General features: G+C 44.9%; 1 protein-coding gene across 2 annotated transcripts; it reads left to right on the forward strand.

Moving 5' to 3' along the window:
- The first annotated feature begins 6,567 nt into the window (after nt 1–6,567).
- Nucleotides 6,568–10,807, forward strand: ctns (cystinosin, lysosomal cystine transporter). Of its 2 annotated transcripts, none has more exons than XM_061297904.1 (11): nt 6,568–6,627; nt 6,982–7,043; nt 7,133–7,211; nt 8,899–8,989; nt 9,062–9,165; nt 9,228–9,365; nt 9,515–9,614; nt 9,692–9,811; nt 10,012–10,182; nt 10,326–10,443; nt 10,526–10,807. In XM_061297904.1, exons 2-11 carry the CDS (start codon nt 6,989–6,991, stop codon nt 10,666–10,668), a joined length of 1,119 nt encoding a protein of 372 aa, XP_061153888.1. In that variant the 5' UTR covers nt 6,568–6,627; nt 6,982–6,988; the 3' UTR covers nt 10,669–10,807. The 2 variants fall into 2 exon arrangements, with proteins under 2 accessions (XP_061153888.1, XP_061153886.1); XM_061297902.1 differs by having other exon boundaries at nt 6,583–6,687.
- Nucleotides 10,808–12,329: the final 1,522 nt, after the last annotated feature.

The following is a 12,329-nucleotide window of genomic DNA, read 5'->3' on the forward strand; positions in this document are numbered from 1 at the left end:
CGGATTAAACGGTCCCGTGGGCCGTATCCAACCCGCGAGCCGTAGTTTGGTGACCACTGGTCTAGAGCAGGGGTGGGCAAACTACGGCCCGCGGGCCACATCCGGCCCACGGGACCGTTTAATCCGGCCCGCCAACCCTGAAAAAAATTGTATTATTAAACTTTTTTTTTTTGGTCATTTTGCCTGCAATGACTGCGTTTCCCCAGTAGATGGGGGAAGCGCTCGCCTGCGCATTTACTACCGGAAGCCGTGTCAGAAAGCTCGGTGCACACTCAAGTGCGTATACGTACTCAGTAGTACGGAGTTGGCGCACTCGCGCTCTATTTGTATCAGTCCCGAATTTAGAGCGTGGGCTGTGACGACAGCATTCTTGTAATTCGCGCGCTGAGCTTTCAGATGCAGTTTTGCGCTAAAGCCACCCACAAACCTTCCCCTGGAATCCTTCCATTAAAATGAGTCGCCCAAGGTGGACACAGTGCCGAGCATTTAAAAGAGAGTGGCCAATTTGGCTCGACGTACGCGACGTGACGTTCAGCCACATGAACGTCAACATCAACCCGTCACAGATCGAGGTAAATGGACCAACACCTCGGATCTCGCCTAAGAATTGCCACAACAAATTTTACTCCAGACTATGACGCACTAGCAAAAAAGGGAGACCAACAACACTGTTCCCACTGAAAATGAAGGGGAGGCATTTTGAATATGATTTGTACACATCGCAGGGATTGAAACTAGCGACCATTCTCGTTTTCAAACAATGCAGGATGCTCAAGGACATTGATGCACCACTTGTTTGCGACTAATCTTAACCTGTAAAGTTCTTAAGGCTTACTTTAAGGAAGTGTTTCTCGTTTCCTCACCTCTGTTACAAGGTGTTTGTGAGTTAAAACTCTGCTCTGATTTTCAGATACCCCTCACCGTGTTGCCGTTTTGATTACTTTATTTGGATGTATGCGTTCACCGATTCTTCAAGATAATATATTTGGTCAGAATGTTTGCCGTTTGATGTGATCTCATAAGATCTTTCATTAATCTGACCTGCAGGCACTGAAGTGATGGAGACTGTTATTCATAATAACAGTTATTCATAATAACAGTCTCGTATTTTATGAGAATCACTGATAGCAGTTTTTTAGTGAATTATTATTATTATTTTTTAATGCTGTTAATAAATGCATTTGTTTTCAAAAAACTTGTTTGGAATATCCATGCTTTACTACCTACTAAAGGCCAAAATCTTTTATGCAATGACCTTTACAGGTCGCTTATATTAATTCACACAAACACTACGTCCATCTGCTCCTGGTTCGGCCCTCCGGTCCAAATTTAGAACCCAGTTCGGCCCGCGAGTCAAAAAGTTTGCCCACCCCTGGTCTAGAGCCTATCACTATTAGATTATTTATGAACAAAAAAAAAGATCCCAAAATAAAAACAAATAAAAAGCAATTATATTGCTTTTCATGTCATATCTCTTATTATCGTACACTTGGGGTTTTCAACTGGTTTAGTCCAAGGGACCGCCATTATCACCAAGAAGCAACTCGGGAACCACTGCTTTGGTGGAATATTATTTTATTTTGCACCGAACGAGGATAGCGCTGTACAGTCTATTTAGTTGCATCTGTATGTCTATTTTTGTGAATCTCAGCTACATTTTATATAAATTGGATGGGTAAATGATTCAAGACTCAAGAGTTTTTATTCGCCATGTTTGAGCGTGCCAAACAAGGAATTTGATTTCGGTACATCGCAGGCTCTGTTCAACATTTAGGTGACTAACAACACTCAGGACATGTGAAAAATGACAAATATTCTCAAACATCCCCTGATCTTAAACTCCCAGGAGGGCAAGGAAAAACTCAAAACTCCAGCTAGGGGAAATTAGAAACCTTGAGAAGAGACCACAGATGGGAGGGTCCCTCTTCCAGGGTGACCAGGCTGCAATGGATGCAGAGAGGATACATAGTACAAACAGTGTAGACAATTCAAAAAAGGTGTGGAGAGCAGGATGTTATTGCACAGCAATGACTCTGAGACTCTAAGAGTGGTGTGAGTTCATCAGAGCAACAGCCTGGCGGAAGAAGCTGTCTCTGTGTCTGCTGGTTTTGTCGTACAGAGCTCTATAACGCCGTCCGGAGGGGAGTACCGTTTTTTTCCGTGTATAATGCGCAAAATTTAACTACCGTTTTTTTCCGTGTATAGTGCGCAAAATTTAACTAATTTATTGTCCTAAAATCTGGGGTGCGCATTATAAATGGGTACAAAAAAAAATGTAATTTTTTTTTTTTTTTTTTTAAGTCCCAATGATCGTCACACGCGCAGGGAGGCAATGGGTCCCATTTTTATAGTCTTTGGTATGGTCTTAACTAGGCTGGATGTAATTTTTTTTGTTGGCGTTGATTTCTCCGACTGCCCGTAAACGCACCACCGCGCTCCGTGCGCGCACGGGAAAGAGGCGTGCCGGGCGCTCACTGTCGCATTGCTTAAAGAGTGCCTTTGTGTTTTAGGATGAACAGCAGAGACCAAAGGAACAAGGCAAAGTGTTGTGAAATAAAATGCACAGAACGGCTGCGCAAGACACGTCAGCTATATAAAGAGCGAGTTGTTTTCTCCCTATTAGTTTCAATTCACAGTTTAATTAGCAGTTTCAATCAGCAAATAACAAAATGCGTATTACAGGTAATATTTTATTTCACAACACTGCCTTGTTCCTTTGGTCTCTGCTGTTCATCCTAAAACACAAAGGCACTCTTTAAGCAATGCGACAGTGAGCGCCCGGCACGCCTCTTTCCCGTCCGCGCACGGAGCGCGGTGGTGCGTTTACGGGCAGTCGGAGAAATCAACGCCAACAAAAAAATTACATCCAGCCTAGTTAAGACCATACCAAAGACTATAAAAATGGGACCCATTGCCTCCCTGCGTGTGTGATGATCATTGGGACTTAAAAAAAATAAATAAAAAAATAAATAAATAAAAATTTTAAAAATTCATAAAAATTGGGTGCGTATTATACATGGGTACAGGCTTTTTTCCAGCATCAGCATGCCATTTTTAGGGTGCGTATTATACATGGGGGCGCACTATACACGGAAAAAACGGTAATTTATTGTCCTCAAATCTGGGGTGCGCATTATACATGGGTACAAATTTTTATTTTATTTTATTTTTAATTTTTTTTTTTTTTTTTTTTTTAATTTATTTATTTATTTATTTTTTTAAGAAAGTCATGGTACAACAAAACCAACAACAGGACTGACCGACAAAGACGTGGAACAAAAAGACATTACCAAAGACAGGAACAGAACCAAACAGACATCATGACAGTATTACATGCAATGATCCGACGGTGAGCGAGGGGCAGAAAGGACTTAAATACAAAACACGTTACATTGATTGAGGTGACACAGGAAGAGAGGGGCGACGCGAACAGAAACTATGGCAACCTAGACACGTAGTAAAACTGGGGACGAGACATGACAAATCTCCCTCGAAATCAAACTTGAAATCACCTTTGTTCTTGTTTGTTGTCAATCGCGCATCGCATTCAGCCATCCTGCCCAACACACTTAGTCAGTAAAATACATAATTGACGACACATCGTTTGATGCGATGGTGCAATCCTTGATGGTGTGTTATTGTCAAATATTGTTTGTTTTTTAATCTCCATCGCGGACCGGACGTCATACGGAGGCAGTATGACTGCGCATGCGCACTATGGATCCGATGCGCAGAACGGATGCGCAAGACACGTCAGCTATATAAAGAGCGAGAGTTGTTTTCTTCCTATTAGTTTCAATTCACAGTTTAATTAGCAGTTTCAATCAGCAAATAACAAAATGCGTATTATAGGTAATATTTTATTTCACAACACTTTGCCTTGTTCCTTTCGTCTCTGCTGTTCACTTCAAACACGCTCCATACGACCGCAATGCTCTCGTATCAGACAAGGCTTGCTCGATCACCTGCTCGTTTGCTGTCTGTCACAATGTACCCTACACAAATCTGAAACATTTGTTGTGGCTCCGAGTCACGACGAGGGACAAGTTTTGGTTTCCAAGGGTGTTTTTATTCCTCTTCAACGTCTCTCCCATACAGAGCCGCCTTTTTCACGTCCGCACGCCTTTTTCAAATGTGCGCACTGAGCGCAGTGGTGCCTTTACGGGCAGTCGGAGAATTCAACGCCAACAAAAAAAATTACATCCAGCCTAGTTAAGACCATACCAAAGACCATAAAAATGGGACCCATTGCCTCCTTGCGTGTGTGACGATCATTGGGACTTAAAAAAAAAAAGAAATTAATTTTTTTTTTTTTTTAAATTAAAAAAATTGGGTGCGTATTATACATGGGTACAGGCTTTTTTTCAGCATCAACATGCCATTTTTAGGGTGCGTATTATACATGGGGGCGCATTATACACGAAAAAAAACGGTAAGTCTTGGATAGATGGGAGTTTGATTCCAATGATCTTTTCTGCAGTCCTGATTGTCCGTTGTAGTCTGTGCTTGTCTTGTTTGGAGGCCGATCCAAACCAGACAGTGATGGAGGTGCAGAGGACAGACTGGATGATGGCAGTGTAGAAGGCCTTCAGCAGCTCCCGCGGCAGGTTGAACTTCTTGAGCTGTCTCAGGAAGTACAGCCTCTGCTGTGCCTTCTTCCGGAAAGAGTCTATGTGGCCGGTCCATTTCAGGTCCCGAGAGATTGTTGTTCCCAGGAACTTGAAGGTGTCTGTGGAGAGAATAGTATTACTGTGGATAGTGAGGGGTGAAAGTAGTGAAGGGTCTCGCCTGAAGTCCACTGTCATCTCCACGGTCTTGAGCGGGTTCAACTCCAGGTGGTTTTGGCTGCACCAGTGGACCAGCCGCTCCACCTCCTGTCTGTACGCAGTCTCATCATCGTCCTGGATCAGTGCGACGAGAGTGGTGTCGTCTGCATACTTCAGAGCTTCACAGGAGAGTCACCTGAGGAGAAATCGTTATCTGGAAAATAAATCAAGTATAAATAAGAAATTATTATTTTTTGTTTAAAACGTTACGATTATTTTCCATTTCCAATTTCGCGGGCCACCTGCAATATTGCCACTGACCACTAGAGGGCCGTGGACAACCGGTTGGCGGTCACTGTTTTACACCGTTGCGTAGTCATTTGCCGTAGTGAGAGCCAAGCGGGCTGACCTTTGCGCATGCGCGTCTCAGATTGCGTGAGGGTCACAGATCGTGTATTGGTACTGTAGTGGACTTTGTAACCAGGTGTTAATTTCAAAATCATGAGGATGACTTTTCTTTTAGTCAATGCCAAAACGCGTATGTAAGGGAGCATCGAATCCGCGTAAACGTCCCGACCTTTCTTCTTCTTGTTCTTCCCGTTCTTTTTTTTTAAACTATCATGTGACTAGGGATGAGCGATACCAATGATTTTGGAATCGATCCGATACCAAGTATTTCCTACCCAAAATACCCGATATTCGATCCGATATCGATACCGGAAGTGTAATTTCCCGCCAAAAAAAATATTTATAAATAATTAAATGCAGTGGCATTCTTGCTCTTGGAGAGTCATCTATTGAATTTTATAGAAAAAAGTATTACGTCATGTACATGAATTATTAACCTTTTTAGACATTAGTGCATTAGTGGAAGATGCATATTAATAGTATAACTTTAATAAAAAGGAGCTATTCTTTACTTTTCTCTCTCTGTTGTTGGGAAAAAGTTTTGTCTTTTAGTATAATCTAAAAAGAGACATGGTACCAACAGAGATGCAGCGCTTAATCGTCATGAGCAGCAAAACTATCAATTTGTAAAGCCACTGGATACTTACATTTAATATTGTAATACTTTAGTGTTGTTTATAGGAAGTGGAGTTACAAATAAAACGTATGGCGTTCGACCACAAATTGAAAAGGGGAAAACTTTATTTATAAATGACTGACTAAAGCGTAGTAATTATTGCTTCAAATAGCACATCAACCACAAATGCTTACGATTTTTGGTTAGTACCTGATACCTGGATATGTCTTGCCTTTCTGAAACGCTGCTTCTAAGGTACTTTGGTACCTTAGCCTCGGTGTGGCTGCAGGGTTTTCCGTCGCTGCCTTAGTGTCTGCGGCACGTTTCAACTGCAGCTCTTCATTAACCGTGGGGTGAATTTTGCTTAAATGTTTTGTCAAGTTTGTGGTGTTGCCACAATATTTAATTGTTTTGTGACATATTTCACATTTTGCCTCGTTGTTATTAAGTAAAATATAATATCCCCAAACCAGACTTCTCTTGCGTTCGGACTGGGCCGCCGCCGTGGCCATGCTTGTTTGTGTTTGTTTGGATTGGAACGGGGGGCGGAGGAGGAGGGCTTGGATTGTGAGAAAAGGGGGCGGGAGCAGAGCAGAGCAGGACACGCCGGTGCAGCAGGCGGAAGGAAAAGTAGTGCTAGCATGAGTGCAAGTCGTCAAATTGGAGCAGAAAAAAAATGAGGAAAAATATAATTAAATAATTGTAAGTATCGATATTTTAGCTAGGGAGATCGATACTCAAAAATGAGCAGCCTGGATCGATATATCGATATTTTGGTATCGATCCGCCCATCCCTACATGTGACTTCCGAACGCATTAGGGAACGTCTTCCCTATAGTGAGTTGACGCGCGTCGCTAGCTTGGAAATATCAACAATCTGCCGACTCATCTTTACTTGTAAAAGTGTTTTTATATATGTTTTCTGACATGAATCGTTGTGTGGGGAAGGATGGTTTCTATCGGATGCCTTTATGGAGCCGAGCCGCGTTCGCCCAAACTTTCACCTCTAGCACTGGCTGTAGATTTGTGTTGTTTCTTTTCGAGAGACACCTGACTTACGATCGTTTTGTCTTTTAAGTTGGTGTTAGATGTGTGCTGACTTTGGAACGTTTAATGAGTTTGTTTTCTTGTTTGTTTGTTTGTTTGTTTGTTTGTTTGTTTGTTTGTTGGGTGTGTGCGCGCGTTTTGCAGCGCAGAGATGTGGCTCCCGCAGGAGCTGTTACTGCTGTTCTTGCTGCCAGTCGACACTTCAGGTGACTAGGCATTCTGCGTTTTCCCCTTGAAGAGCGGTGTTAAAACGAGCGTACGCGTGATGTCTTGTCATCTGGTGTCTGTGCTGCAGAGTCACTCGTCTTGCTGTCTGTTCCGGAGGAGGTTACGCTCCAAGAAGGCACTAGTGGCAACCTGACTATTGCTTCCAGGTGAGGTGCGCATCAGCAAGTGTACGCCAACGGGAAAGGATAGCTTTGGAGATGGCCGCTCATCCTGGACGAAGGCGACCAACCGTTTTCCTGTTGGTCAAAGAGTTTTGCTCGTTTTTTTGGATTCCTGGCGAGACGTCTCAGATAAACAAGTCGAGCGCTTCCGTTAGTAGATTGCTGACAAACAGAAATCTGTGTCGCCCTGCATTGACATTCTCAAATATATTTAGAAATAATTTTCTCAGAACCCCTATGCCGATGTAGCCGCAGCCTCTCTCCAAATCGTTCCTGCTTCTGTGTCTAAGGCGAGTCGATGAAATGTTCCAAAATTGGATGTGGAAAGTTTGGTTTGATTGAAATGATTCCAATTCTCTAGATCAGTGGTCCCCAACCTTTTTTGCGCCACGGACCGGTTACATGTCAGAAATATTTTCGCGGACCGGCATTTATATAAATAAATCAGTGGCGTAGCCCACAGGAAAAAAAATCGAACATCACCCACGCCGTTCGCTGATCGCTAAAACAACATCCGGGTCCGGAAGGCAAACGGTGAATGGATAACATCCCGCACATAGAATAGCGCAAGCACATTCGCGCAAGACCGAAAGAAAAAAACGGCATGAAAATGAAGAATCGAAAAAGCTTGATTTTTTTTCTCCAACCGGGGCGCAGGGAGTCCTAACCGGGGCGCCGCCCCGGCTTGGCTACGCCACTGAAATAAATGATACATTTATATAAAATAATAAATAAGACATTTATAATAAATATATAAATACGATGAAATAAAATTATACGACTGACATAAAATCAAGTACAAATGACAAAAATAAAACTCACCATTACGTTAAATTAGTGGGAGCACTGAGTTTGTTTCTCAGAAACGAGCCGGTCCCATCTAGACGTAATTGGAGACAATGACACCCGAAGTGATTAAGGTTTGTCTTTTATTGCTGGATGCTTGGTCTCCATGTGTTGAAGCAGTTTTGAATGCTTCATTGCCTGGTTAGTTAGCCTGTCGCCACATATTAGCTTTGCGGGCTCGACTGGCGAAACATGTCACGTGACCGGGACGAGTGTCTTGACCTGAATTAATTGATCGTCGATCTTTTTTTTTTTCTGTGCGGCTTGGCGGCCCGGTACCAAGTGACCCACGGACCGGGACCGGTCCGCGTACCGGTGGTTGGGGACCACTGCTCTAGATCAGGGATTGTCAACCGTATCCGTGGCCCTCTAGTGGTCCGTTGTGGCAGGTGGTCCACGAAATTGGAAATGGAAAATAGTAACGTTTTTCAAAACAAAATTTATTTGTTATTTAGACTTGATTTATTTCCCAGCTAATTTTATCAATCATTTACCTATAAAGAATATGTCAAAGGTAGCTGATATTCCCAAAAATAGACATACAAATGCAAATAAATAGCATGTATAGTGCTATCCTCCTGTGCAACATAACATAATATTCTGCCAAAGCAGTAGTCCCCAAGTTTCTTTTTGGTGATAATGGTGGTCCCTTGGATTAAACCAGTTGAAACCCCCTGTTCTTGATAACAAACATGAATATTTTCTGATGGCAATTGCATTTATTTGCAGCAAAACACAGAAATGTTGAACGAGAACATATTGACTGCACATTTTAGCATCACGCCCTCTAGTGGCAGGCGTGTGACTGGCTTGGGTGTGTTTGCAGTGCGGCGCTACCGCAGCCACTGGTCGTCCGTCTGAATGTCACCTACAGCTCCAAGAGCAACTCGTCAGCCATCGTTGGGCTGCCGGAGCGGGTAAGTCCCGCGTCGCCGCCGACAAGACTCAGTGACCCACCATCTTGCACCGCTGCTGCCGCCGTCCATTAGGTGACGCTGCCTGTCGGTGCCACCTCGGTCAAGTTCACGGCAACGGCCCACGCAGCTGGACAAGTGACAGCGTACCTGCTGAGCAACAGCACAGACGGCTTCGGGTGAGTGGCGTCAGTGTAGGTGGCAGCGGCGTCTTATGATGCCGGCTCCCGTGTCTCGGCAGCTCGGGACCCCGTCTGCACTTCCTGGTGGTCCGCAGCAACGCCTTGGCGCTGCTCAGCGAGGCCGTGGGCTGGCTCTACTTTCTGGCGTGGTCCGTGTCCTTCTACCCACAAGCCTGGGAGAACTGGAGGCGCAAAAGGTGTGACCGACCGTCACCGTGCATGACTGGGGATGTGGCACGACATGACTGCGGGACACAACACAAGCGTGTGACATGACACACGATGACGTAACAACTCACGCAAATGGCCTGTGTGTGATGTGACCTTTGACCTGATATCATTCCAGCGTGGTGGGCCTCAACTTCGACTTCTTGGCACTCAACCTGACGGGCTTCTTTGCCTACAGCGTCTTCAACATTGGCCTCTTCTGGGCGGGGCCTATTAAGGTGACGTGATGTCATCACATCACGTGTCATCAAACCGCACATCATGTCATTTTTGCACGTCGCTTCCTCTTCGCCAGGAGGAGTACCTGCAGACAAACCCAAACGGCATCAACCCCGTCAAGGCCAATGATGTGTTCTTCAGCCTGCACGCCTTCCTGCTCTGTCTGCTCTTTGTTGGGCAGGCTGCCATCTACGAGGTACGCCGGCTGCTTCGCTTTCCACAAATTCTCTTCTCGAGTGTGGCCGGAACCCTGTGCCATCTTGCCAACTCTGCGCCGAAGGCAAAGGTCGATCTTCTGATGTGGCATACAGTGTCTCTGCGTCTTGACTGGTTTCTGTGCAAGAGGGAAATCGAGACATGATGGCGGATCTTGTGACACTGGATTTTGTCTTGCAGAGCGGGGCCCAGAGGGTGTCATGGACGGCCCGCCTCCTACTGCTGATGGGCTGGTCCTTTGCCGGCGCCACCTTCTTCCTGACTCTCTTTGGACGCCTCAGCTGGTTGGACTACCTCTACTTCTTCTCCTACATCAAGCTGGCCGTCACGCTGGTCAAGTATGTGCCGCAGGTCGGTTTGCCGCCACCCCCACCTCCTGTCCGCCGTCTTCCCTAGCAGCGTAAATCGCCAGAACATTTCATGGAACAAGGAATCGAGATCCAGCTGGGTCTGCATCCCGGTTGTTTGTTTTTGACATGTCACCTTTCCATCAGGCCTTCATGAACTACCGGCGGCAGAGCACGGAGGGCTGGAGCATCGGTACCGTGCTGCTGGACTTCAGCGGCGGCCTGCTCAGCATCTCACAGATGACCTTAGATTCCTACAACAACGGTCAGGGCCCCTCCCTCCCCATGTCCGCCTTCTCGATGTCGGCTCCGTCAAAGTCCCCTGATGCTTCTTTTCTTGTGTACAGACGAGTGGCGCCTGATCTTCGGAGACCCCACTAAGTTCGGCCTGGGCTTCTTCTCGGTAGTCTTTGACGTGGTCTTTGTCTTTCAGCATTACTGCTTGTACCGCTTGCGGTACCAGGAGCTTGGCCGCAGCCAGACGGAGTGAAGCGCCGCCTGCCTGAACTGCAGGGCAGTTGCGCTCAAACTTGAAATTGCAAGTCTTAACTGTGATTTTTTTTTGTTTTGATTTTTGATTTTTCAGTGTTTGGGCAAGGACATTCTTAAAATAAAGTCATCAATGATGAGGTTTTTTTTTTTTTATCTTAAATTTGGTGGTTCCCCCCAAAAAGTTACTCAAACACTTTCTCCAAAAAATTAATCCTGTCTTCTCCGGAGGGAGGGGGAAGATTTCTTTGAAAAACATACGCCAGGTGCACCCTGGGTTTAGGAAGTTACTATCGAGCATTATTTCAGTGAAATTGGTGGTAGGATGTATTGCCCTCTCTGCATCCATTGCAGCCTGGTCATCCTGGAAGGGGGATCCTCCCATCTGTGGTCTCTTCTCAAGGTTTCTCATTTTTCCCCAGTAGGGGTTTTTGAGTTTTTCCTTGCCCTCCTGGGAGTTAAGATCAGGGGATGTTGAGAATAATTGCCAATTTTTGCACATGTGAAGGTTTTTGAGACTTGTCTGTGATTTAGGGCTATATAAATAAACTTAACCAGCTCAGTGGCCTAGTGGTAGAGTGTCCGCCCTGAGACTGGAAGGTTGTGGGTCATACCAAAGACTATAAAAATGGGACCCATTGCCTCCCTGCTTGGCACTCAGTATTAAGGGTTGGGATTGGGGGGGTTAAAACACCAAATGATTCCCGAGCGCGGCACCGCTGCTGCTCACTGCTGCTCACTGCTCCCCTCTCACTCAGGGGATGGATTAAAATCACACGGGGATGGGTTTAATGCAGAGGACACATTTCACCACACCCAGATGTGTGTGTGACGATCATTGGGACTTTAATCTTTTTTTTAATCTTAACTTGGCAAAAAAATTATTTGCTGCAAATACTGTGAGTTAGATATACATAGATGAAGGAAATTGAGGGACATGTCAAACATGAAAATGTTTCATAAAAGAAATTGAGGAACAAAGAAAATGACTTCACATTCTGAGAGGAATTTTACGGGGCAAATGTTTTATTGGTGCCCTGCAACCAGTTCGGAGTGTACTCTTCCTTCGGCCCGATGTCAGCTGACCCTCACCGGGATGGTGATTGTTTTGAAAATGGATGCATTAACATTTTTTTAAATGAAGCAAATGGGAAAAAGATACCGAAGACTGACTACAGTGTTTCTCCTAAAAATGAATGACTTTGCTCTTCAAACAATAAAACAAAGTCTCCCACCAACAAAATGTTGCTGTTATTTACATCGGGGGTCTCAAACCCCAGTCCTCGGGGGCCGCATTCCTACATGTTTTCCAAGTTTCCCTCGTTAAACACACCTGATTCAAATGATCAGTTCATCCTCACGTTCTGCAGGAGCCTGATAATTGAATCAGGTGTGTTTAACGAGGGAAACTTGGAAAACGTAGGAATGCGGCCCCCGAGGACTGGAGTTTGAGACCCCTGATTTACATTATTCAATATAGTCTAATAATATTCTAATATCCATTGGTAGGGCATTCCAAAGCTCTGGAGCCCGAATAGAAAATGCTCTAGACCCTGCAGACATTTTCTTGGCCCTCGGTGTTGCTAAAAGACTAGCGTTTTGCGAACGAAGGTTACGAGACGGAACATAAGGAACAACTAGGTCGACGAGATATGAAGGCGT

Source organism: Syngnathus typhle, linkage group LG14 (assembly GCF_033458585.1).
Source record: "Syngnathus typhle isolate RoL2023-S1 ecotype Sweden linkage group LG14, RoL_Styp_1.0, whole genome shotgun sequence".
In the NCBI taxonomy this organism is placed as follows: Eukaryota; Metazoa; Chordata; class Actinopteri; order Syngnathiformes; family Syngnathidae; genus Syngnathus; species Syngnathus typhle.

What these genes read in the sequence shown, in the direction of transcription:
- ctns (XM_061297904.1), top strand. Translation starts at nt 6,989, where the DNA reads ATGTGGCTCCCGCAGGAGCTGTTACTGCTGTTCTTGCTGCCAGTCGAC. An exon ending in AACCTGACTATTGCTTCCAG is followed by an intron (nt 7,212 to 8,898) that starts GTGAGGTGCGCA and finishes GTGTGTTTGCAG; the next exon opens with TGCGGCGCTACCGCAGCCAC. An exon ending in GAGAACTGGAGGCGCAAAAG is followed by an intron (nt 9,366 to 9,514) that starts GTGTGACCGACC and finishes ATATCATTCCAG; the next exon opens with CGTGGTGGGCCTCAACTTCG.